The following is a 25,687-nucleotide window of genomic DNA, read 5'->3' as shown; positions in this document are numbered from 1 at the left end:
CTTAGTTCCTGGAGTGGAGAGAAGCACAAATAAACCAGCCCTACAGACACTGATTGGACAAATTCTCTAGTCTCTCTTCACATGAGAGGGAATGTATGAGTTTTGGTAGTATGGCTGTTTTGTATCTGGAGAACCCAGAAGGAACTGCGTTACCTGATGGTTCCTGGCCTTCCTCTGACCTGAGTTTTGTTTTTTAAGCAAGTCTGCCTGTATCTATATCTCATATTTATATCTTTTTATCTTTGTCTAATGATTTCTCTATTTTGTTTCAATGCTGACACAGTCTCTCCAAGATGGAAACGGTGATGCTGAGCTCTGTGCAAATGGTGGCTGGAGTTACCCACGTTGGCCTTTTCTGGAAGTGGCTTTAGAGGGCAGTGGGGTGGAATCCAGCTGGTACAACAGGAGCTCTCCCATCTGCTGTGCTCTGGGGTGCAATTGCACAGCAACAAGGCTGATCGAGCTGGTGGCATGTTATTTAAGTTAAGGCACTTGCTGACTCATTAGCAGAAAGGCAGTAGTGGGGAAATTGCCTGCCAACAGACCGGGTACTGTTACAGTCACTGTGGCAACACGGCAGTGCTGCCTGTCAGGGGTGCCCACTACCTGCCTTTTTTTTAACACAAAATAAAAGAAGCCCTGAAACGGGAAGGAAGAAGAGTTGCAAAGCTGATTAAGGCTGCTCAAGCTGGTCTATGGGAAGTAGTTGGGTTTTCGGAGTGCAGATCCCCCTCGTTTTATCCTTCCCTGCCTTTCTCCCCATGGAGAAGTTTGGACAAGCCCCCTGGACCTCGGCCTTATGTTGACACAGACTAAATTATTGTTCTCCATTGCTTCTCCATCATCTCCTGTGCTAATTACTGCTCTTCAAACCTACCCTCTGGTCTGATTTCTAGATTCATCCAGGAGGCTGAGCAGCTCTGAGGATCTGCTGTAAACATGACTTATGCAGCAGGCAGTAAAGCTGCTCTCGAGCTCTCCGAGGAGAATTAAGCCTTCGTGAAAGAGACTGTCTGTTGGGCAGCTGGTTTTATCTGTCTGTGTTGCAGATTAAAACATTTTGATGTCTCTCCTATCAAATCAGGAAGGAAAAAAAAAATGTTCTTGTTACCAGGTCCCTGACTGCATGTTAATAGGAAACTAATTGAGCAAATGTCAGTCAGTTGTACTCCTTGAAGGAAAGGACCATCTCCCATGTGCTGAGCGTACAAGAGCACAACCTGTGTCTTTTCTCAGGCTGACAATGTTTTTTATGTCCTACCCACCAGAGACAGGAGCTGCTCAAGTTACAGCGTACCGAGCCCAGACTGCCGTTCCAGGGACATATCTGCTCCCACACGCCTGGGACGTGGGATGCGATGTGGGGATTGCATTGCATTTAAAAAGGAAAGGTTTATGGCCTCTCCTAGCCCAGCTGTTAAACATATGCTTTATTCTGACTTTTTTCCCCCACAAACCTCCACTTGTGATGCCTGTGGTGTACCTTGTTTCGGCAGAAAGTCACTGGTTCAAGTTTTGAAGGCATTAATGCCATCTCAGAATTGTCTCGTGTCTGTTGGGGAGATGAAGTCTTGTAGGTAGAATGAGCTTCTCAGCTCTGCACAGGTCACAGGTATTTGGGCGTTTCGGTTGCCTGTGGTGACTCACCAGGTTTTTCTCGTAGGAGTGCTGAGAGATTGAAGCATTGAAAGTGATTTTAGAAGAGTTGGAAACAGAAAGAGATCGTGGTGCCTACATGCTGGGCCCTCACTGTTACTGTGCAAACCAAAGTACAAGATTATCATGGCAGATAAGAGTCTAAGGCCTTCTTGGAAAGAAATATGAGATTTTGGACTTAAGTGGAAGCCAAACAGATTGCATCTTTCTTGTTTTCTAGTCACGAGGTTGATACATGACTTTATTCTTTACCTGCTTTTATTTTTTGCCAACTTATCTTCTTGCTGTGTAAGATTAATTTTGTCTTGATTCACTTTCTATTACAAGGCCCCAGTTTCAGTTTTTTACCCCTGTAAAACTAAACATCTCCTGTTCATATAGGTACAGATGTCTTTGACATAAATCTTCCTGCTGTCACTGGTCCTGGAGCCCTTTTGCAATACAGTGTTGCGAAGCTCTCATTAGGGGTTCCCCGTGTCCCAGTAATACTAGACCCATTAAGCAGTAACCCTCCTTTAACACTTCTGTGAATAGCAGTGCAACGTCTGATGAAAATGCAGTTTTTACTGGGATGAATGTGTTCATGTTAATGAAGCTATGTACACACATGCTGGAGCTGACGGTACAAATATTTTCCGTGCAAACCCGTGACTGATGTGTTGATAAGACTCTTGGTGAGTCTAATCCTGGATTAAAAAAACATACCATACTAAACGTGGCCTCATAAATACATCCAGGGTAGGTATGAGTTAAAAATAACCCTTTCCATAGTGCAGAACACTTGGTTTAAGAAGTGGAAGAATATTTAATAAAAGGCTTTGATCGAACTATCCTGCTGTAGAACAAAAACGTTTCATTGCTCTCTGTGAAAGCTTGTAGTTTGTTTTTTCTTAATTGTTATGACTGTACAACCCTAATGGATGGACCATGGCAGTGGAGTTTGAACCCAGGATCTCTGGATCAAAACCCGTGAGCAGATGTTGTCTGAGCTAAAGCACTGATCTATTAGCTTGCAGCCAGTAACTCATTCCAAAGCTTTATGAAATGGTCAGTAAAGGGTGACCAAAGGTAATTTTTAAGCTAAAACTTACGAAAGTAAATTTTTAAACTTAAACTGTGTGCCCCATGGTGCAGGCTTAGAACGGGGGGTATTGTGTGTAGTTTGATTCTCGGTAAGCGTATTTGGCCATGGGTTGATGGAAAGAACATTTACCCTTCCTGCTAATTTATCTTTGTGTTTTGGTAACCCTCTGGACTGTGAGCAGAAGTAGGGGCTGGTCCTGCGAGCACGAGTGCAGCTCGAGTACCTCGTGCCTGTGCCTGGCCTTGGAGAACTCAAGTGCTGAAGTGAAACAGTTTTAGAGGTCCAGAGGTCAGCAGGGTACATGCATGCTCTGGGAGTTTGCTGTTGCCATTGCTGACTCAGCTATGGGGAGGAGGGAAATATGTTTTTTCTTTTCAGAATTGCTTATCAAGCTGTTGGGGAAAAAGAAATTACTCTGGAGGAGGGGAAAGAGCCTTGGCTGTGAAGAACGCAGTTCAAGCTTGCAGATACTTTCCTGTATGACTTCTAAACTCCAGGTGTGGTTGAATGACTATGAAGTTGTGTGTTACATATTACATGTGAAACTTTATTCAGCTGCTCCAGCAATTTCCTGATACCATAACACCAGCTGAGGAATGGATCAGGCAGAAGGTGGAGTTGGGTAGGTGTTCACACACCACCACATTGAAGCCATTTCTGGAGATGTGAGACAGCCCCTTAAGAGTATATTCACAGCAGCTACAAAAGAAAGTGACAGTAGTGTGTCAGATTTAGCTGGAGGGTAGCGGATAGCCTGAGCAAGTGAAATATGTGTATCCTGAGATCAGCAAGAGGGAGAGGTCGGGGTCTCGGTTGTAGCTCACTGAAAGTTTGCAGCTTGTTTCCAGACACAAGGTTCAGACTCTCCCAGAGCTCTTGCTCACGGTGCCTCCTCCAGAAACATCAGCCCCATTTCTTGGAGCATCTGAGATTTTCTGTGAGACCTCTCCTTCAATCCAGCACTGACCTGGCCTGACCCTGCTTAGCTTGCAAGGCGAAACAAAATTGTAGCTGGGGGACTATAGCTCTGGTAAGCAGATCCCGAACAAAATTGAAGGCTGTTAAAGTGTCTAATTAAATTATTGCACTACAGGGGCATCGTGACTCATAGTGAAGCTAATCACCTGCTGCTTTATCTTGACTGCAAAGAATGGATTGCTAGTTAAACATTTAAAGGTCATAGTCATAGAAATTGTAATAGCGTTGCCTGTTTTTTTTTCCTCCCTCTGAGCATTATGTCTGAAGTTACTAGGGGAAATTGAGAAGATGCTCTTTGGAGATCTGTGTTCTGAAGATGAAGCTCAGCACGCTTATCTTTCAGGCTCACACTGTGGACCTGGATGTATTTGTTTACACAAGAGGCCACGCTGAAAAATGTTGCATTGACTTTGGACAAATTTCCTGAAAACACCACCAGTGTGGCATTGGTGTTCTGTGGAGAAACAAATTATCCTAAAATTTGAATCGCAGATATCTAGCGGGTTCATTCTTGTTCATCACAGGGAATTCCAGGAATAAAACTGGAGCTCGGATCCGTATTCCCACGGCCAGGCAGGTTCAGTATTTTCGATTTAATAGTGCTTTATTGTTCACTGGGCCAAGAGCCTCTTGTAGGAAACAGGGTTTTCCTGGTTCTGCCTGAAGAGACCGTAGACCTCTCTAGTTTTACTGCATTGGCTGAGAAGAGAAAAGGCTGTTTCTTTCTGGAGTTAACTTGTCCATGTGGGTGAGCGGGGGAACTGTGTCACTTGGACAGGACTATCATTCCTGTCCCTGCAGTCACCGAAGAAATCGTCAGGAAGGTTTTGTAGAGAGAGGGCTTGGCTCTTTGCCTGGCGGATCCTCCCATGCTCTCTGCTGTAAAAGAGCCTTACAGGGTGACAAAGGTGATACACTTTTCTCATCAAAATGCTGGACTTGGTTTAAATAGCTCTTCTTGATGATTCATGCTCCTTAGATCGCATCCAATTCACTGCCGTGAGTCACCAGGACAGGTGGTGTCTGTCTTGGCGGCTCTCCTGGAGGAGCATTCGGATGGGGATAGAGGAGAACTTGCAGATAAAATAACAAAGCTGTGCTAAAGCATCTAAACCTCTAGCTCACTTAAAAAGACAGCGGTGAGCAGTGAGTATCAGCGGTGATATTAGCAGTGCGTTATCACTCCAGTTTAAATATGGATTTTGAAGGAAGTTTGTAATATTTTCTGCGTATGGATGTTTTATGGCAGGAAGCATATCCTGCTATAAATGAATTAGCCTGTTTGAGAGGTTGGGTTAAAGACTGTGTGTGACTTAAGCCTGGAAGTTCTTCCTTTCGGAAGTGTTGGCTGTACTAAATCGATAGACCACTGGTATGTTTTGAGCTTGACCGTTTCCTTACTTTTGGAATGGGTCGGGGAGAGCACAGTGCTGGAACAACGTATTTCCTATCGGCTGCCAAGTTCTTGTACCGTGGTGGCCAACAAGCATGTGAAGCTGAGTGACACTTTATCTAGAGGAGAGGTCTGGGCTACAGGCAGCTATTGTGTGATCTGAGGGAGGGTGGACCTTGGTCTGACATCTGATGAGGTGTTGGGAGATGCTCTGTGTTGATTTCTGTGTTTACACCCATCTTTCTGTTGGATGGTCCCATCTCTAGTGGTTCTTAATTTTAGGAGGGATCCTTGGATGCACTAATGGCCTTTTCCAGGGCTACAGAACTGCTGTTGGGAGACGTTGATGGCAGTCACACAGAGACAGGAGGGGCCAAAACCTGTAAAGGAATAGGGTGAATAACAGCATCCTGCTGCAGATCCAGAGATCCACATTTGTGTCTGGGTTTGCGCTGTGCCTGAGGCTGTCCCTGGTCAGCCTTGCTCCAAACGCACCACGTCACTGTGGTCGGAGAGCCAAAGGAAGTTGGCTGAGATCCTGAGCCCATCAAACACTTGTGCGCTGCTGGCTGCAGAAAGTAGGATGCCTCACCCATGAGGGCTCGTGGCTTGCCTAGATTTCAGATTGAACTTTGACCTTGCTAACAGATGGCAGAATAAATTGATGGGGGATATGTTTTTAAATGAGCAAATTGCACAGGACTTTTACTTTTGGTCTCTGCCTGCTTGTCAGAACAATTTTGCTTGGAGTGTGCCTTGGCAGAGGGGTGACTGAGGTAACTGCTCATCCTCCCCCAAGCATTTGTAGTCCCCCCCAGTTTGACTTCTCCAGCTTAGAGATAGGTTGGTGTTTCACACTATTGCCTGCCAAAGCGCGGCAGCATCAAAGTTGTTTGAAATGTGTTTGGTGCAACTCTGTTAACAAAACCTTAAAGCAAAGGTGCAATTTTGGTACCCAGCAGCTACATTTGGATGAGGAGCACCCTGTCTGTGTGACTCCTTGGAGGCTGGTCCACGCAGGGGGCAGGCTGAAGGAAGGTGATACCGTCTCAGAAAACAGCTTCTGCTACGAAGGTCTCTTCACCCTTTTTTGCAAGCTCATTTCTCCTGATATTATTTTTTCTTCGTTTTGCAAAAGGCAATCAAACTTCAAAGGAAGCTGTATCGTCCCACCTTCTGTATGCACTTTAGGTTTAAAGCGGAGTCTTCTCACGTTCGGTTCTTGCTAGAAAAAATGTCCCTGGGGATCCTCTCCCTCCTCCTGCCCATCGCGACTGCTGACTTGACTTGCAGGAGCTGCCTCTAGTACGGAGGAGAAGTCATTGGATGGGTAATTGCTGATGCTGATTTGTACCTATTTTGTCTTCAATCACCTTCTTAAGTGCTTTAAAATAGTGTTAGGTTTAATTTTGTTTTCATAGCAGGTAACTCGCCGTGTCTCTCTTTGGAGCTCAATACATTTTTTAATTATTTCATGCCTCCATTTGCCCCTAGCTTGCCTACATTTTAGCAAACCTGGTGTAAAGCTTTGTTAGTAGATAAAACAGAGCTCCTTAAGTGTGATTCTGTTTTTATTAATGTTTACAATTCATAAGTCTCCACAGGATTTTTTTAGTGCTTCCCACCTCTGCTGCCATAGGGTTTTGCCACATCTCCCGGATAGGAAAATAATGCACCACATAGAGTATGTCCCACGTGTATTGCTGGTTTCTCCTGGGTTGCCAACTGAGGTACCTTGTTCTTGTTTTACTATAGTCTGACCTGCAAGCTGTGCCTTTCACGGCCTTTTGATCCTGTTGGGAATGGCAGAGTAACAAGACTAACTACTGTCTTTGGACAGAACTTTTTGTTAACCAGAGAAATACTGCTTACATCAAGACCCAATTATACCATCCTTAGCCCGTACCAAAAACCTGTTCTTTGGGAGCTATCTTTTTAATTGGATCATTTATTTTACCTACTTTAAACAAACTGTTACAAAAATTTAGGCTAAAGCCTATTGCAAGCGGTTGTATCTGAAATGGATTGCAGCTGGACAGATGAAACGTGGCAATTATTTCTGTTGAAGGCATGCCCTTGAGTTCGCTCGGGCTGAGTGACAGTGCTGCTGCCTTGGAAGACACGTTCAGAGATAATCGGCGCCCGTGCGAGTGCTGCATTGCAGTTACTGTCAGCTTATATCACGGACAGATACTCCAGCAGCCGAAGGGCTCCTCGGGAGCCTGAGGAGAGAGTGGCTTTAGTACCACGTAACCACAGATCTCTTGGACTTATGTTTTCTGTGCTTTTTACTGTGGATCTGGTGCTTTCTGCACAGGGTAGCCTTTATCAGCAGCTCTCTGTTCTCCTTAACATGTCATAAAAAGCTGAGAGTGCTTATCCCTTTACAGGGCTTTGGTTGGAGGGCTTTTTAGCCTCATTTTTAAATATATATATTTAGAGACTTACACGTGTCATATTGTGATTACAGCTTTTACACCATTTGAACCTGTCTGCTTTAATTAGCAGTTGGCATTGCCGTATTTGTAGATAGATGGAAAAAGCACAAGCTAGACCTAGTTTTCAGCACAGGGTGTATTTTCTTCTGTTGGCAAGTGGTTCGTATCCATTTTTCCATAGATAAAGTGGCTTGGCAATCTGCAGATGTTGCAAGCATGGGGTACTGATGCTTGAAATAGAAATGGACTTTGAAGACGATGTGGGATGGGGGGAAATAAATCAGAAACTGCTGTTGCATTGGAAGTCTATTAAGACTGATGATATGTCACACTTACCGGAGCGTAACTGCAGAAGTTTACCACATTAAAAATGAGCACATAAAAAATATATGTATTTTAAAATCTAGCTTGTGTCACATTAGTAAGGTTCATTTTCACTTTGGCATATTGTGGTAACAAAACTAGTTACCAGTACAAGTGTTTGGCTGTTTAGCGTGGTTAAGTTGGTTGGTGGGTATTTGTACAAGCAGGAGAAACTGATTGATTCTTTCTGGAACAAGTTGTGTCTGGTCTATAAATGATGTGAAAAGTGTGTGTATTTTTCTTTTCAACTGCAACTTTAAATTTGCAAAAGTTTTGGCCTGTGTTGACCCTGCAACGCCCAGGAGAACATCAAGGAATGAGAATGGTATCGTGTGATTAAACTCTCATGTGTTAGCTGCTCCTCAAGAACTGTCTGCAGATGCACTTTACTCTGGGGAAAACAATTTGAGGCACCTTTGCCCTCTTCCGAGAAGCTCCTGTTAAATAAAACCATAAATTCTCAGTGCAGACATTAAATATAAGCACGCGAGTGTTGTTGAACAGCTCACGTGGGGTTGCTCATTGATGGGTGCACGGTGAGAAGATGCTTTGCTCTGTACGGCATTTGGTTGCCATGATCTCGACACAGTCGTGTTACAGCCTGGGCTTTGCCCTGCCTGTGACTAGCAGTAGGGTACACACGGTCGTCTCGAAAAACACAGCTCATGAATCAGCACCTTAAAGCCTTACTGCCCGTCAGGGAAAGGGGGGCAAGTCAGTAACTGCCTCTATCCTGCACACCTTTTCAGAGCAGCTGCGGCCTTATTCTGCAGACTGTATTTTTCACTGTCTCGCAAGATTTCTGCCTTTCGGTCTAGGACAGAGCTGAACATGCTGGCGAGCAGCAGATGGATTTGAGTCAAGCTTACGCTTGGGGATTTGGGACTAGAGCCCAAGTCTTAAAGCTTCCAAAACCCGGGGGCTCTCCCTTCGGTTAGCAAAATAAAATCGTATCATCTCTGTTGGCCCTTTGTGTTACAAACTGGTTTTGAGACCACACGGCAAGGTGACTTTCTGTTGAGCGATCCAAGGCTTTTCTTCCGCAGCATGTCCAGCAGAGTGTTACAGATGCGGGTTTCCTCAAACTCTCTGTCACTGTGTGTGCGTTTGTGTGTGTCTGTAATTTCTGAGTGACCTGTCCTTCAAGTTGACGGTCTTTGGGAGAAGAGCGGGGTGAACTGATCGGTCCTGCTTCACACGGCTGAGCAGGATGGAGGCAAGAGCAACCTTTTGTGTAACAACATCACTGTGAAATGTGGGAATATGGGTTACATTGTACTTCATCAAGGTAGTCTCTGGGGGCAGTAGTTAATAAATTCTAAATAGGAGGTGACTCTTTCTGAGCACTTTCCTCTAAACTTGTAATTTATATGCTGGTCCTGTGCATTACAGTGCTTAATGCCTAGGTCAGAAATCTTCCATTCAACTTTGACCCTTCCTTTTGTCTTTAATAGACAAAGTAATAGAAATAGGTCACAGCCAACTGTGTGTTGTAGGTGCGGTTGATGAGGTCTGTTAGAAGAACAAGGGAGCATCAGAGCGTGTGAGGAGCTGTGAGGTTTAGATGGATTTCCTGCATTACCAGAGATGTCAAATGACCAGATGAATGTTTCTGTACTAAAATCAGCTTAACTGTAGAGTACTGTGAATTCATTTTTTGAGAAACACTGAAGATGTAGCAAAAGTAAATGTACATGGATGCATTTGAAAAGTCAGTGCTCGGGCTGGCCACTTTTTCTGGGTGAACTTCAATTGGTTTGTCAATTTTTTCCCAGATTGGGTTGTGACAATGCTGTTTTGTGTGCAGAAGGTGGATGTTTGAATTCCTTTGACATCAAAGCTTTGCTAAAGCCAATAAACACTTTCCATATGTATTTACTGCGTTACGTTGACGAAGCAGTGTTAGGGGAGCACAGCCTCCCAAGAGGCGCTTGGAAAACTGCGTATTTGAACTGCTGGGACAATGGGCTCTGGATTTTAGGTAAGGAAAACAATTTTCGCAGTGATGCTAGTCAGCAACTGGAAGAGGAGCCCAGCAATTTTCACCCCTAAAGACACTCAGAGCTGGACTGGACAGACCCCCAGGAACCTCATCAAAGTTGGCCCTGCTTTTAGTGGGGGAGCAGTTTTGTCTCCCTGGTTTTTGCATAAGATGCTGAAAGGAAGAACCAGTAACCAAACACATTACAACAGTATTTGGAGGGGAGCAGTACAGGCACATGGACTTCCTTACCGTGGAAGGAGGGGCATCCCCTAAGAAGGGTATTAACATAGTTTGGCATGCTATTGCTATGAAAGCCTTAGCAGCACTCTGTAGATGGATCGCAGCCTGTGAAGGTTTGTCCTGCGTGGAGTGTAAGGTGCGAATCCCCTCCAGCTCCTCTCCTAGGGGCTGTTCAGTGGGAGGAGGTACAAAAGGTGTTCTGCGCTGCAGTGAGGGAATGGCTAAAACGATGGAGAAGCAGTGCTGTAAAGCAGCTTCTGTGGGCACAGCGTAGCTTCTGCTCCCCTTTCAGGGCTTCAATTTCAGGATTTGGAAAGCCCTGTTCTTGATTCATCTCCGTTTTCCTTCTGTCTTTTGGTTTCTAATCTTTTTCACTGGTTCACATCCTGGTTTCCTGAAGCTTCTTACAGTTGTTCTTACTGAGGGTGACTGAGTAATGTTTTAAAACTTAGCCTCCTTGCACAGATCTTACAAACCTCGTGTGCATTGCATGTGTGTACATCACAGCGGGCAAGTACAGCAGAATTACGTGCATCTCCTGTTCCAGTGGTCGAGACACGTTCGCTACAGTACAACGGAGCTTGTTTGGAGGAAGAAATCCAGTTGCTCTGTCCTCGCGGAAAGAGATAAGCATGTCCTGGGTGTTTGCATGCCGATCAGCACTGCTACGTGTCTTGCTGTATGCGTGTTTGTAATGCTGTACACCTCTGCAGCTTCATTTGATCTTTTCTACAAGATGTGCTTTTTTCTTTTTGTGAATCAAAGAACTCTTGAAGTTTTTCTCCTCCTGCACTCTTCAGGCTTTAAGCAGGCGCACTGTAAATGCAGCCTGACGGTGTAGATTTAGATTGTTTGGAAGGATTTGGGGGATAAACAGGAGTTTGCCTGCAGAGCATGTGAATCTGTGCATTCAAAGCAGCCAAAGATCCGGGGAGCACCGTCCTGTGCTTGTAAGCTGTCTCACCTGATCTGCATGCAGCCTTGTTCTTGCGTGAAGCTTGCTTCGCTTGCTGCTTACAAGAAAAGGATAAAATGCCCATACCTTTTCTAAATTCAAAAGTACAAATTCAGTTTGCTGTGTCTTTCAGAGCGTGTGTTTATTGAGTTTGTGGCCAAAAGCACAAAGACCTCCAGTTTCTCTGCTTGGAGATGACTGTCCTCATTTCACTTTCTGTAACAGGTGGAATATTACTTCTTTTTTTTAAGCCGAGTTCAGTGTTGTGTATCAAATTCCTTCACACTGTGGGCTCACGCAGCCAGCTGGTGTCAAACCCATACTGTGACATTCTCCTTTGCTTTTGTGAAAATTCATTATATTGTAGTAAGGGTGAGGAAGCTGAAGTTGAAAATAAGTGGGATGCTGCCAAAAAAAAAAAAAAGCCTATCGGTGAGGACAAAACTAGTTAACTCTTTGAGAGCTGACCTGATGAACAGCACAGCTGTCTTTATATATAGCACCGGGCAAAATGAGATTTGGGGCAGTCCGGATCACTGTAAACACTAGTGCCCCGGATTCTTGTTAACCCTCGTTATCTGCCCCTCGATTAAAGAGTTGTGCGGGTTCTCTGTGTGTCTGCTGACAAGTCTCCTGAGTTCTAGAGGAGAAGTCTGCAAAGTCAGTGTGTTTTTAATCTCTAGGGTTCTACCAAGCCAAGTTGAAATGAGTTTGGAGGCACACTAAATGAATCAGGGGACGAAGATGAGCCATGGGTATTTCAATACATATTTCAAGTGGTTTTTAAATGGCCTTTGGAGCACACAGAGCAGCTGCCTTACGTACCAGAAAGAGGATGTATTGCCTTCTGAAGCATCACCACCAGCATCCCCCCCATATATGCCAGTTGCAGTTAGAGATCGTTAACGCTGAGCACAGGCACAAGGTTGCCCAGCGAGTGGGAACCACGTCCTTGAATACCTGGGGCAGGGACAGAGCTTCCCCTTCTGCCCAGAGACTAAGGTGCTGCGCTCAGTGCTTAGCTGTGCATTGAATCTTTTGATGGGTTGACGATGCTGTATCTGTGTATAACTAACTTAAACATAACAGACTTTCTTTAAAATTTCTTGAACTGATAATTTCTTAAGGTGGTTTGAATTATTTTTACCTCCCTTTGTCCCTCCATGATCTTTCCCTCTGTTCACTAAGGAGGCGTGCTCTGCTGGAAGAAGTGACAGCATGTAAAAATAGCAGTGCCTTATTCTGCACATCTGCTGACTTGTGGGGTTTCAGTTAGATCTGCTGACTTGGATTTAAAAACAAAAAAAATCTTTTCTTCTGCTTTTTGCGTCTGCTTGTCCTGGTCGTGCTTGATTTTGTGCTTTGGGGGCAGCAGCCATTTGGTCGTAGCTGAAATCCTTGCTGGATTGGGATCAGCAGCACAGGTGTTTGGGAGACCTGAGTTAAGGAGGTTTTGACTTTTGGGGCAAGAGGTGTTTGGAAGACCAGTAGCTAAACACAAAGAGGAGAGATACCTGTAGGCTTTCCATGGGCTCTGTGGAAGTTGCCAGTTCAAAATAAGCAGTGCGTGTTCTGCTGAGCGTGCGGTGGAATTGCACTTGGTGTTCCAGGCCATTTGCTGTAAGTGTATTATCCATTCCCCTCATTGAATATTGCTGGCGTCTAATCAGATTACATCGCAGTTCGTAGCTGTGCCTAGACAAAATAAAGAGCTGTACTTCGGAAGAACATAAGGATCTTGAGTTATTGCCTTCTTCACACATTGGGCTGACGTTAAGTGTTCATTTAGAGCCAGATTCATGGAGGTACAGAGATCAATGAGTCTGTCTGTCTAACTAGGTCTGAACCAGATCTCTGTCTTTTCACCATCTGGAGCACGCAGTGGAGCATGGTCCTTGGTACAGTGACTATCCCTGGCTGATGGAGCCAGGCTTTAGATACCTGTCAGCTGGTGGCTCGGCTCTGGGATGCTGCACAGGTGAGGGGTTACTCTGAAACAGCACACAGGCTTGGCCTCATGGTCATCAGGAGCTTCAGGAATTCTCTTTTCATTACAGAGAGTCCTTTTTATTAGCGTGCTCCTTTTTTCTTGGAGAGCGAGCTTGATGGCTTACGTCACCTGCCTCTCTTAAGCCGTCAGTGGGTGTAGCATTTGGAGCAAAGCAGTTGGATCTGCTCGGATTAAGACCGTTAGGTTTATGTAGCTATTCATAGAATGATTTTGTAAATACGTTCAACTGTAGATTTGAAAAGAAATGGGGAAAAGGTGTGGACAATATTAGTGGGCAGAGCTTCACTGTGAGTACAGATGTTTACCAGACCCTGTATGTTTTCAGTAATGAAATTATTTGTATTCCAAAGAATAAAATGTAAATAACAGCCCTAGGAAAACACAAGTGTGGTATTTGCTCTTCTAAGCAAATCTGTTTCTAATGATGCTTTATTTTTGTGGCATTAAAACCTTGATGCGGAACTCTGGGTTCATAAAAACGAGTAACAACCACCTGCGAGGAGGGATGGATATTAATTCTTGAAAGAAATCTCCAGAAACAAAACACTGCTGTGTGTGCTGGCAACACCATTTATGAAGGGAGAGGAGGAGGGACCAAGCCAGCTTGCACTCCTGGAACAAACATGCTCGAACTTGAGACTTTTGTTAGTGGGAAACACTTCTGCCTGGACTTCTGCTGCTCTCTAACAGGATGTCATGGTTCAGTGATGCGTTTTGTGTCTCTTTACAAGTTTGTGAATCAATGACAGACTTCTTAGTTTCTCCAAAATTAAATCGATGCATCCCATGATAACTGAACTGAAACCTTCCCAAAGCATTTTCAGCCACTTGTGTGTGTGACATCCTCTTTAAAAGCAGAGGGCCACAGGGGAGCTTTTCAGCATGCCCTGAAGGCTGACTAAACCCAAACTGTTCAAAGATCGTAGCAGGGCTGGTTCATGACCGTATTTAATGTGTTGGACGCACTGTATAGTGACCTCCACGTGCATGGGTGAAATTCTGACCCTGCTTGTTCAATGGCAACACTCGTGTTGACTCCCATGGGGTGAGGATTTTGCCCAGTGCTCTGCTAGGAGAACAGCTAGGGTAAGCAAAAATGCTGCTGAGCAGAGCAATAAGCTAGATCAGGAGAAGTCATAAGAGTTTTATTGCATGTTCTTTAACATACTGACTGGAATATGGTCATAGGCTGTTTTAGGGACTTTCTAAAGCTGGCGGTTGCCAGGACAGGCTGTGGGCTAGGGTTGGCTCAGGTTCTTGTTTCTTTTGCTTCTTTACTGCTCTAACTAGTTGCCACTGCCACTCTTCTCCTTAACTCTTCTTCCTCCTTTAAAATCAATGCAAATGCAGTTTGAGATCCTGCTAGTCCCATCCATGAACAAATGCTAGTTTCTTCTGCAAAAGAGAAAATAAACCACCTACCGCATCTTCTTCTCAGGATCGTCTGGACTGCATGGGGCTCTAGCAAATGTGACAACTTCATATCAAGCCTCTACAAATATGTTTTCCAAGCAATTTGCCCGAAAGGGCGCTTGACTGAACGTTGGAAGCAAGCTGTTCCTTTGCAACAACAACCGCAGCGATGCGGCACATGACAATGGCCTGACAGAGCTGCTTTATTAAATTTGGTTAATCTAAAATCCTTAGGTGAGTTTGACCTTGAATCTGCATTTGTTGATCCAGTCTTCTCTGAAAGATGTCTAAATTAAAACTTTTTTTAAAAAATACTTCAGGAAATGGCTTTTTTCTGGTTTTGAGCAGCAACTTTCACAGACATTGCCAAGCGCTGCTCAGAAAGGCTCGTAGTAGCTGTAGGAATAAGGGTGTCCTGTTTTCTTTTCCTGGCTGGTAGATGCTGAACAACATCCCTCTGTTGTCTGCAGTTCCTGATGTGTTTTTCCAACTTAGAAGTCTTACCTGGAGGCTGTTGACACTCTGAAAGATAAAGTGCAACCATTGCTCTACTTTCAGGTTTGTCCCAGTGGTAATGCTTACAACCCCTGTGCTGGTCACTTTTAGGCAAAAGCCTTCCTTTTTTCCCTGTCTGCTGCAACACCCTGGCACTGATCCCATCATCCTTGAGTTTCACAGAGGCATCCGCATAAACAGTTTTGCAAGATCAGGGTCCATGCCCCATGTAATCAGTGATGGAAACTGCTTGCTCTTCTAATAGTGTGAGTTTGGATAAGAGTTGAGTAATGACCATTAACTTAAAATGTCCTGCTGTTAGTCATCCTGTCATAGCCTCTGTGTTTGGAGTTGTATTTAATAATCTAGACTCTGTTCTGCTCCTGCTTTAAGCTTTGCTCGAAAACGGAAGCTGCTTCTGATAACTTTGAAATTACAAAAGTATTACACCAGTTTTTCATCATTCTCTCTCTTTTGGGAGAGAGGGAAGTAGCTAGCACATTTGGACTCTGCTCTTGAAGATAAAGATGAGCTGGTTAATAAGTTGGAGCCTTAAAGGCGCTTCCTGAGAGGCAGTCATCTTCTGAGCCTTCTGGGGTTGCTCAGCAGTGAAGTGAGAGGAGGAAGATAAGAGGCTGATTGTAGTGGGTTGTTTGGAGTATACAGAGGCCGTGCAGTTGTACAGCTGCACATTTCGTCAAATAATAATTTCCTTGATGTATGATCATTATTAAATACAAGCATAATGACTCCAATAAAACAATTGAGTCTCTTTCCTACAATCTCTCCTTGTCTCTCTGCAATGTTGAATGACAAGCAAGCATCGAAAGAAAATCATTTATGCCTTTATAGTAGACTCATTGTAGTGTCGTGGTCCACAGATTTTCATTTAATTATCTTCCATGAAAAAAGTTTTTGGTCTTTTACAGGCTTAGGCAGGAATAGGGAGAAGCAGGGAAGGTGAGAGCAAAAGCACGTTTTGCCTTGTAGAGTTACCTTTTACTTATGAGAAATAAGGCTGATGTTATCACCCACTTTCTAATCAAATTTGACAGGAGCATTTTGTTAAGCCACTTTCTCTGAGTGGGAATTCTGATGAATACGGCTCTCATCTCCGGTTTCAAAGTATTACTTTACACTGTTCCCAAGCATTGTTTGCCTTAATGGATGAATTATTGTAGTATGTCAGAGAAGCAGATAATTCACAGCCTCATTTTCTAAACGGAGAGCCCAAGGCACAGTAGTTTAACTTGCATAGCTGCAGAGCAGTGAATGTAGCCCAGGTCACCCACTCAACGTACTCTTGGTTTGATAAAAAGTTTGCTAATGTGACCTCAGTATTTCTCTTCAGGAAATTACAGCTGCTGGAGAATGTCATGACGTTTTGCCAGGGACCTGCTTGTTGAAGTTGAGAAGGGCAGTGCTGTCGGCATGCTCCTGACACACTTCTGTTTCACATGCTCTTTTTGCCACGAAGTTTGTGTGTTGATAGCTCTGAAAAAGGAGTTATCTCCACTTGGTCTTCTGCCCGCCTGGCTCATGGCTCTGTCTGTAAGTGGGCAATTTGTTACTTATGGAGCTGGTCTTTTTGAAAAGATAAACTGTAAATTAATTTGGAGGCTGAAGCAGGTTTGGTATGATTGTGGTGTAGCCCAGCGCAATAAACTTCTTACCGGATTTTGAATACTCTGCAGCATAGCCAATATCAGGACTCACACACACGTTAATGTTGCTTGTAAGGTCCATCTCTGTTTGCAGGGTATGCACGTTGGCGACCCGCTCCTTCTGTGAGTAAACTACTACTGTAACATGGAACAATAATTTGTATAAAGCATATGTTACTCTTGCTCTCTAAGGCTGTCTGGCTGAGATTGGGTAAAAGAAACAAATCCAAACCACCATCCCTTGTTATGTTTGGACATTTTCAAACCACTAAAGTGGTACAAAATGGTTCCCTTCTGCCAGTTTGTGTAGCCAGCTGATCCCAGCCCTTTGCAAACAGGAGCGTCAGTTCTGCTGTTGGGAACCGGCCTTCGCAGAAACCTGCTGGCAGTTGAGATAAACCCTTTGCACTGCACATGTTCCTGGAAGGACGGCTGAGTGCATCAGTAATGGCCATGGTGCTCCAACTCAATAAATCAAGGGGTGGTGAGAGGCCTGTGTTTAATTTTTTTTACCCTTCTCAGGAAGTATTTTGATTCTTCACAGATAATATAGCTGGGAACGGGGAGGTAAAGCTCTGTTTAACTCCAGTGCTGTTGGAGTACTTAATATATTGAGGAGGAGCCGTGTGATTCAGGCGTGGGAGAAGATGGGCTGATACTGTCCTTCCTTCAGTCTGGTGGCTGATTTTTAACAAGGGATTGCTGAGGCACCCCCAAAGCCCAAAAAGCGTTTGACACAGTCTCCCACAGCATCCTTGCAGCTAAACTGAGGAAGTGTGGTCTGGATGATGGGGTAGTGAGGTGGATTGTGAACTGGCTGAAGGAACGAAGCCAGAGAGTGGTGGTCAATGGGACAGAGTCCAGTTGGAGGCCTGTATCTAGTGGAGTCCCTCAAGGGTCGGTACTGGGACCAGTACTATTCAATATATTCATTAATGACTTGGATGAGGGAATAGAGTGCACTGTCAGCAAGTTCACTGATGACACAAAACTGGGAGGAGAGGCTGACACACCAGAAGGCTGTGCTGCCATTCAGAGAGACCTGGACAGGCTGGAGAGTTGGGCGGGGAGAAATTTAATGAAATGTAACAAGGGCAAGTGTAGAGTCCTGCATCTGGGCAAGAACAACCCCATGTACCAGTATAAGTTGAGGACAGACCTGCTGGAGAGCAGCGTAGGGGAAAGGGACCTGGGGGTCCTAGTGGACAGCAGGATGACCATGAGCCAGCAGTGTGCCCTTGTGGCCAAGAAGGCCAATGGCATCCTGGGGTGTATTAGAAGGGGTGTGGTTAGTAGGTCAAGAGAGGTTCTCCTCCCCCTCTACTCTGCCCTGGTGAGGCCGCATCTGGAGTATTGTGTCCAGTTCTGGGCCCCTCAGTTCAAGAAGGACAGGGAACTGCTAGAGAGAGTCCAGCACAGAGCCACGAAGATGATTAAGGGAGTGGAACATCTCCCTTCTGAGGAGAGGCTGAGGGAGCTGGGTCTCTTTAGCTTGGAGAAGACTGAGGGGTGACCTCATTAATGTTTATAAATATGTAAAGGGCAAGTGTCATGAGGATGGAGCCAGGCTCTTCTCAGTGACATCCCTTGACAGGACAAGGGGCAATGGGTGCAAGCTGGAGCACAGGAGGTTCCACATAAATTTGAGGAAAAACTTCTTTACGGTGAGGGTGACTGAACACTGGAACAGGCTGCCCAGAGAGGTTGTGGAGTCTCCTTCTCTGCAGACATTCAAAACCCGCCTGGACGCGTTCCTGTGTGACATGATCTAGGTAATCCTGCTCCGGCAGGGGGATTGGACTAGATGATCTTTTGAGGTCCCTTCCAATCCCTAACATTCTGTGATTCTGTGATTCTGTGATATCTGAGGAGGTGATCCTTTACGAAATGCTGCTGGTTTGGTGTCTAGCCTCTGCAGGAGGTGTATCTATACCTCCGTGGGCTGTCTCACCTAGGTAGGTATTTGGGGACACTTGGACATGGTTCTTGCCTCTGCTAATCGAGTGAGTGCCAAAATTAAAAAAACCCTTGTCTCTTGCAAAGGTTCTCTCTCCTACACTTGGACACCAGTAACATTAGCTTTTAAACGGGAATTGGAAATGCATAGTGAGTTTATTGTAGCAGTGTGCGTTGAACGGAGAGCGGTTCCCCTTTGCTGGGGCAGAAGCTGCTGGCACACAACAGCCGCCTGCCCCCCTCAGCACTTGATGCACCACATGTCCGTTAGCTGCTGGGCACGTGGTGAGATGGTGCGAATGAGAAGGCTTTGAGGAATAAAACCAAAGCTCGCTCCTGTCTGCGTCCAGCAGCGTTGTAAGCCTTGCAGCAAGAGGCTGTGGGGAACTCTTTAAATGATCCTGTAGCAAGAGGAGCAGAGAGGGTGGCTGGAAAGACTGTGCAGGGGATGTGTGTTGGCTGCAAGTGTTATGTTGATAATTTGCGGTGCTGCAGAAATCTCATTTCCAAGGTAGTTAAACTCAGTTTATTCTGAATTCAGTTTATTGTAAACTCGGTTTATTTATCAATACACTCAGTTTATTGATTGTGGCGAGTTATGGCTTTGCAGAGGAACAGGAATCCTTTCTTGTCGTAGCCATTTGGAATGATCATCTTTCCCAGCACTTCACTTCTAGGCAGGTTGAGTTTATAATTTAAGTGCTGCTTGGGCGGGATTTATGCTCTTTAGGGAGGGCTGAGCAGCACCTTTCTCAGCGAATGGCTGGCAAGAGCTGCTGCTTCAGGAGTTGAAATCGCCTTGCTGACCCTTGCCAGCACTGTCTGACTCCCAGCACACCTCGGCACTGGACGTTGAAATGGAGCCTCGCCAGCCCCGACCCACTGCCCGCAGCCCTCCCCGGGTCCGCGCTGACCGAGCTGAGGTGCTGGCTCAGCCTTCCCAAACTCTCCAGCAGTACCCGTCATTCCCCTTCCTGTGGCAGGCTCCTAAACCCATCTTCTGCGACACCTTGTTTCCAAAAACTTCTCAAAACCATTTTTTCCCTTTCCTTCGCTTTATTCACAGAATAAAATTAACGCCTCATAATTCCATGCTCTTGTAAACACTTACGGGTAACATGAAGTTTCAAACAGTGGGAAGAACCAGTAACCCCCCTCTTCCCCAGCCAGTTGGGTTTGTTTTTTTTCATTTATATTATATATATTATATATTCCAGGCTTTATTTATTTTGTTGTGTTTTTTTTAAACAAGCACAACTGCCAATGTATAGACCTAACTTTGTATAGCTGTTTTGCTGGCCTTGCCCATCCATCTGTACTATGGGTTGAGGGGATATATTTATACTTTGGTTATTGGGGTTTCAGTTAAAATTTTGTTACCTTGCAATGCAGTATTAATAGTAACTGACCCTTGTTTCCTAGTCTCCAAAACACATGGTGCCTTATTTCCTATTTATTGTTCTGAAACTACTCTTCCTTTTTTCATATAATGGGCTTCAGAAAGCAGTGTCACTTAACCATTGACAGTCCTTAATATTCCAATATTTTCGTGAGTTTTCAACCTGAAAAACCTGCCTTTTGCTTAAAACTCGACTGGGAATTGCTCTGCCAATGGCCATGGAAGTTTTTGGTTCATTTTTCCATCTCTGCCATTGGAGTTGTGCCACTCTGAGTTACTTCTATTTGGCAGTGGCTCCAAAGAAAAATGCCGATGTTTTGGGACAGAGATACACTTTTTGTTGTGGACGTTGTCCTCTTCCTCCAGTTGCTCTCTCTCCATTGCGCCTTTCCTCATCTTCTGTATTGCTTTTTGAGTTACCAGAGTCTATCGCAGCTTGTGCAAGTGCAGCGTCACCAGAAGCGATGGGTCCGGGTCCAGGCTGGAGTCCGTATGCTGTTCCCAGCCACCCATATGCAGGGAGGCTACAGCTCTTCAGTGTTACCAAATAATATTATTTCAAAAGCTCCTTATAAAAACATGAGTAATTAGGCAAGCGACAAAGGACTTTCTGTTTATCTTTTTGAACAATGGAAAATACCAAATAGCCACAATTTGTTCCAGTTATTTAGTGTCTTTGTTCCAGAGCCATTTCGTGGGCACAGGATTTAATTCTGCAAGAATGCAGGAAGATGGTGACTTGTTTTTGTGCTTAAAAAAATAAATAAAGTGATTAAAATTTTCAAGTTTCTTTACTCGGAAAATATTTTTACTTGTACAATACTATTTTTAAGGCCTAAGGAAGATAGGCTACTGTAGAATAAGATCAGGTTTGATACCTTCTAAGGAACCTGAAGGTACACAAGTCCATGGGACCTGATGAGGTGCATCTGGGGGTCCTGAGGGAACTGGCGGATGAAGTTGCTAAGCCGCTATCCATCATTTTTGAGAAGTCGTTCTGGTGACGTTCCCGCTGACTGGAAAAGGGGAAACATAACCCCCATTTTTAAAAAGGGAAAAAAGGAGGACCCGGGGAACTAGAGGCCAGTCAGTCTTACCTCTGTGCCTGGCAAGATCGTGGAGCAGATCCTCCCGGAAACTATGCTAAGGCACATGGAAAATAAGGAGGTGATTGGTGTCAGCCAACATGGCTTCACTAAGGGCAAATCATGTATGACAAATTTGTCGGCCTTCTAAGATGGTGCTACAGCGTTGGTGGATAAGAGTGACTGATGTCATCTACCTGGACTTGTAGTGCGGTGTGGTCGACACGCTGGAGGGAAGGGATGCCATCCAGAGGGACCTTGACAGGCTTGAGAGCTGGGCCTGTGCGAACCGCATGAAGTTCAACAAGGCCAAGTGCAAGGTCCTACACGTGGGTCGGGGCAATCCCAAGCACAAATACAGGCTGGGTGGAGAATGGATCGAGAGCAGCCCTGAGAAGGACTTCTGGGTGATGGTCGACGAGAAGCTCAACATGAGCTGGCAATGTGTGCTTGCAGCCCAGAAGGCCAATCGCATCCTGGGCTGCATCAAAAGCAGTGTGGCCAGCAGGTCGAGGGAGGTGATTCTGCCCCTCTGCTCTGCTCTTGTGAGACCCCACCTGGAGTACTGCGTCCAGCTCTGGGGCCCCTGACATAAGAAGGACATGGAGCTGTTGGAGCGAGTCCAGAGGAGGGCCATGAAGATGATGAGAGGGCTGGAGCACCTCTCCTATGAAGACAGGCTGAGAGAGTTGGGGCTCTTCAGCCTGGAGAAGAGAAGGCTCCAGGGAGACCTTCTAGCAGCCTTCCAGTACCTGAAGGGCCTACAGGAAAGCTGGAGAGAGACATTTTACAAGGGCATGTAGTGATAGGACAAGGGGGAATGGTTTTAAACTGAAAGAGGGTAGATTTAGATTAGATATTAGGAAGAAATTCTTGATTGTGAGGGTGGTGAGACACTGGAACAGGTTGCCCAGAGAAGCTGTGGATGCCCCTCCCTGGCAGTGTTTAAGGCCAGGTTGGATGGGGCTTTGAGCAACCTGGTCTAGTGGAAAGGTGTCCCTGCCTGTGGCAGGGGGGTTGGAACTAGATGATCTTTAAGGTCCCTTCCAACCGAAACCATTCTATGAGTCTATGATTTTACTATATATTACAAGTCTAAGGTTATTTTAATAATCAAATGAGACCCTAAATAGATGCTGATATCTTTGCCATTCCAGAGAATACTACAGATTGGAAAAGCTTTGTACAAAGGTTGATGTTTGTACCCTGAGAATAGTAGATTTGACTTGCAAAGAGGAACTAAGCAATTATCAGAACTAACACTAACCAAAACAAAATTACATTGAAATTTAATAGGCTGATCAAAGCTGGTAATGCTGATGAAAGTGGGAAATGGAGGAATGTGTGCTTTTAAAAGGGAAAACTTCGGAGGAGGAACACTGGCAAAAAATGATTCTTGCTGTCGTGCAGTTGTCAGGAACCGAGATGAGGGTCTAGAGCAAGTAGTGCCACCTCCTGGCGATGTAATGAAAATATATGTGTGGTCTGAGATGGGAGGGGCACGTGATACCCTATGGTCTGTGTCAGTGATGTATGTGGCAATGTGTAGGGTTAGTTACATATTCCGGAGGAGCAAAATCCTTTTGAGACATTGGGTCTAAAGAATCTAGATATGGGAAAATTGGATCGAATTCCCTAGGTTTGTTTCCAAAATGTGGATATAAACTGTCTATAGATGCCTACTCACTTGCCAGCTTTGCTTCTTGTCTTTTGACATCTCAAGCCCTTTTCTTTTAACTCTTCTGCCACAGAGTTGGGCCTCATAAAGCTGCTGGGAAGAACTGTGTTTTAATCGTGTTTAATTGTTCAGTTCTGGACTCTGGATGAACAGGAATTAATCTCTTCCCACGGTGGTAGATATCCTTGAGGTCTGCCTGCTTAATAGCCTGGTCAATTCTACAGTTAATTATGAATCTCTTTTACAGTTGCTCTGGAAGACTCAGCACCCGCCTTCTGGTTGATGTGCCTTTACCGCAGGCAGGAATCTCATCACCTGCTTCATGTTTTGTTTTTCAGGTGGTACCAGAGAGATTGGGTCTGCTCTCACCAGGATGTGTATGAGGCACAGAAGTATAGAGTCCAAACTCCGGCAGTTCTCAAGGTGAGTGGCTCTGAACCTGGCCCGGAGCTTGAGGTTCGTCTTCCGTTTGCTGCTGGGGAACACCTAAGGCTCTTCACTGACACTGGCTTTTCAGTTGATCTCTGACCTCAGAGAGGTCACTGAGAACAGCAGTTGTTTTCTCCCCCACAGCACACTAGGTGTTATGAACATGCCGGATTTCACTGAATGTTCTGGGGACTGGACTTGTCACCTCAAATCACTCTAAATGCTGCACATTCCACTGTCAGTTCCTGTTCCTCAGTGCTGAGCAAGCGGCTGCTGATGTGACCAACCTGTCTTTGTTTCAGGACTTTAAGCTTTGTCACTAAGTTTTAAAGCAGGAGCAACTGTTGGGCTGCTTCCTCAGCTTACTGGAGAGCCCAAATAGCTTGAGGCCAAGAGAGAAACTTTCAGCAAACAAGTATGGAAAAGACAAATTCTCTCATTCCCTTTTTTCAGTTCATGTTAGACTGTAGAGGTAATGGGAGAGGATTAACTCATGTGTAAGCTGGGCTTATACATAAATAACCTACTTCTCTAGTAAGTAGTAGTTTGCACATGTGCCTTTTTTAACCAGACTTAAAGGTTATACTTGACCTGAGGTGAACTAAAATGATGCTTCACCATTTGCCTGATGACCTATGTTTTTTCCCTTTTAAAGTAAAGATGTTTGTGAAATTGGCTGTGAGGAGACACCTTTAGTCTCTAGTTACCCCAGAGATAGCAGTTTAAATGATTCAATCCCAATCTCGTTAATTAGTGGAGCATTACTAGTACTGTATCATGGACTCCACTGGTGAGAGGTGAGGCACATCAGTGGGCAGGATGTTGTTCGCTTGTACAACTGCTCTGTCTTCTTGTGCACATACATGTGTTAAGTTTGTAATCTTCATGGCTGCATGAAGCTTTCTGGTTTCTGGAGTATCCATTTAAACTGCTCTTTGTGTGACAGATGAGTAGGATCTAACTGTTTACATTGGCCCTGTTTCGGGTCACTCCTCTGATTTACACTGTTTCTCACTGTCCGGAACTTCTGCACAGTAATTCTGGTTATCTTGTGATGTGGATTTTTTTTTTAATCCAGTCTTTTCTTTTGCTTTCTCCAACTTAAACATTTTTATGTTCTGATATTTACATTGTGACACTGGTAGCTGTCGCAGCAAAAAGTAAAAATACTCCAATGTTGACCTTGGCTCTCTATATAAGAATAGGGGCATCTGCAGGATTTGATTGCTCTTTGTGTTTTTTCAACAAAATTAGTGCTTTAATTGACTGTCTGATAAACCCACTTCAAGAACAGATGGAAGAGTGGAAGAAAGTGGCCAATCAACTGGATAAAGACCATGCAAAAGGTAGTTACAGAGGAAGAATTCTTTAATAGGAGTAAGATTGTAATATCAGCTTTTCTACCTCTTTTCATGTTTGTACTGGGGAACTGAATGACACGCTTAAATAAGTATAACAACTTTTCTCTTCTAAAACACTTCTCTCCCAAAGTGCCTAACAAATTTTTAACCTTTGCATATACCTTTTGGAGGCTTAGTTTGCAGGACCCCAAGGGATGGGTTATTTTTCTAGACTGGTAAGCAGTGACTAGTTTTAACTCCCATTACCCACTCTCACTGTGTAATCTCCAATAGTGCTGAGGCTTGGGGATGCCGCATCTATGCCTGCAAAGCCCTGGGGTGTAGTTAAAAGCTAACTGTAAGATCATGTTATGTCTCAGACGTAGTGTCCTCCAGAGAATGCACAGCCCTGTAAAACATTCAGCATTGTTATTTTATGTCTGATACGATACAGAAATGTGCACCTGGGGAACGGGAAAGCTGTGTCGTTGGCCATGGGGTGCTCAGAGCTGCAGTGCTGATGGCGGCTCCGGAGGCTTTCCCGCGGGAATGAGCAGGAGGCAGCAAAGTCTCTCACAGCAAGAGCATGTTGGTAGATGCCTTTGGCTTTGCAAAACTTGTGCTGGGGATGATGGCCCTCTAGCACGGGTGCTGAAAGCAGGTTGCAGTTCACCACTGACCCTTGACAGTTAAAGAGTTTTGCTGTGTCTGAGAGAAGCAGCATCACCATAATTTATTTTGGGGAGGGTGAGAACTGGTGGGAAGGAGTGTTCTTGGCCTCCAAAAGAGGATTTGCTTCTTGCCCCACTATTACTGTGGTCAGATAGAAGCAGCTAAATCGGCAGCTCTTGAAAAAATTTCCACCTTGTGCTGCGAAGAGTGTTAAGCAGGCAGTGAGCAGGAGGGAGGAATCACCTGGGTTCCTGCAGGTAGGGGTGACCCTGGGCAAAGCGGCAGTGAGATTTAGGGTTTAGTGGGTAAAGTTGGGTGTTGGGGGTGCAGTTGGCCCTGGTACAGTTCATGTGCCCACCACCAGCCTGCTTCTGTTTTTTCCATCTATAGAAGGTTAATAACATTGACCTCCTTTGTTAAAGTGTATGTGTATATGTATATACATGCATACATG

General features: G+C 44.9%; 1 protein-coding gene across 5 annotated transcripts in view; it reads left to right on the top strand.

Annotated features, from left to right (window-relative positions):
• The window catches only part of MTSS1 (MTSS I-BAR domain containing 1), a 139,039-nt gene that overhangs the window by 80,632 nt on the left and 32,720 nt on the right, over positions 1-25,687 (top strand). For all 5 annotated transcript variants that reach the window (XM_068396295.1, XM_068396293.1, XM_068396292.1 and 2 more), the window contains exons 4-5: positions 23,131-23,215; positions 24,476-24,567. In XM_068396295.1, the coding sequence (XP_068252396.1) occupies positions 23,131-23,215; positions 24,476-24,567 (177 nt within the window). The remainder of the gene's footprint in view (positions 1-23,130; positions 23,216-24,475; positions 24,568-25,687) is intronic.

Source organism: Nyctibius grandis, chromosome 3, assembly GCF_013368605.1.
Source record: "Nyctibius grandis isolate bNycGra1 chromosome 3, bNycGra1.pri, whole genome shotgun sequence".
Classification (NCBI taxonomy): domain Eukaryota; kingdom Metazoa; phylum Chordata; class Aves; order Nyctibiiformes; family Nyctibiidae; genus Nyctibius; species Nyctibius grandis.
This window is presented reverse-complemented; position numbering and strand designations above follow the sequence as displayed.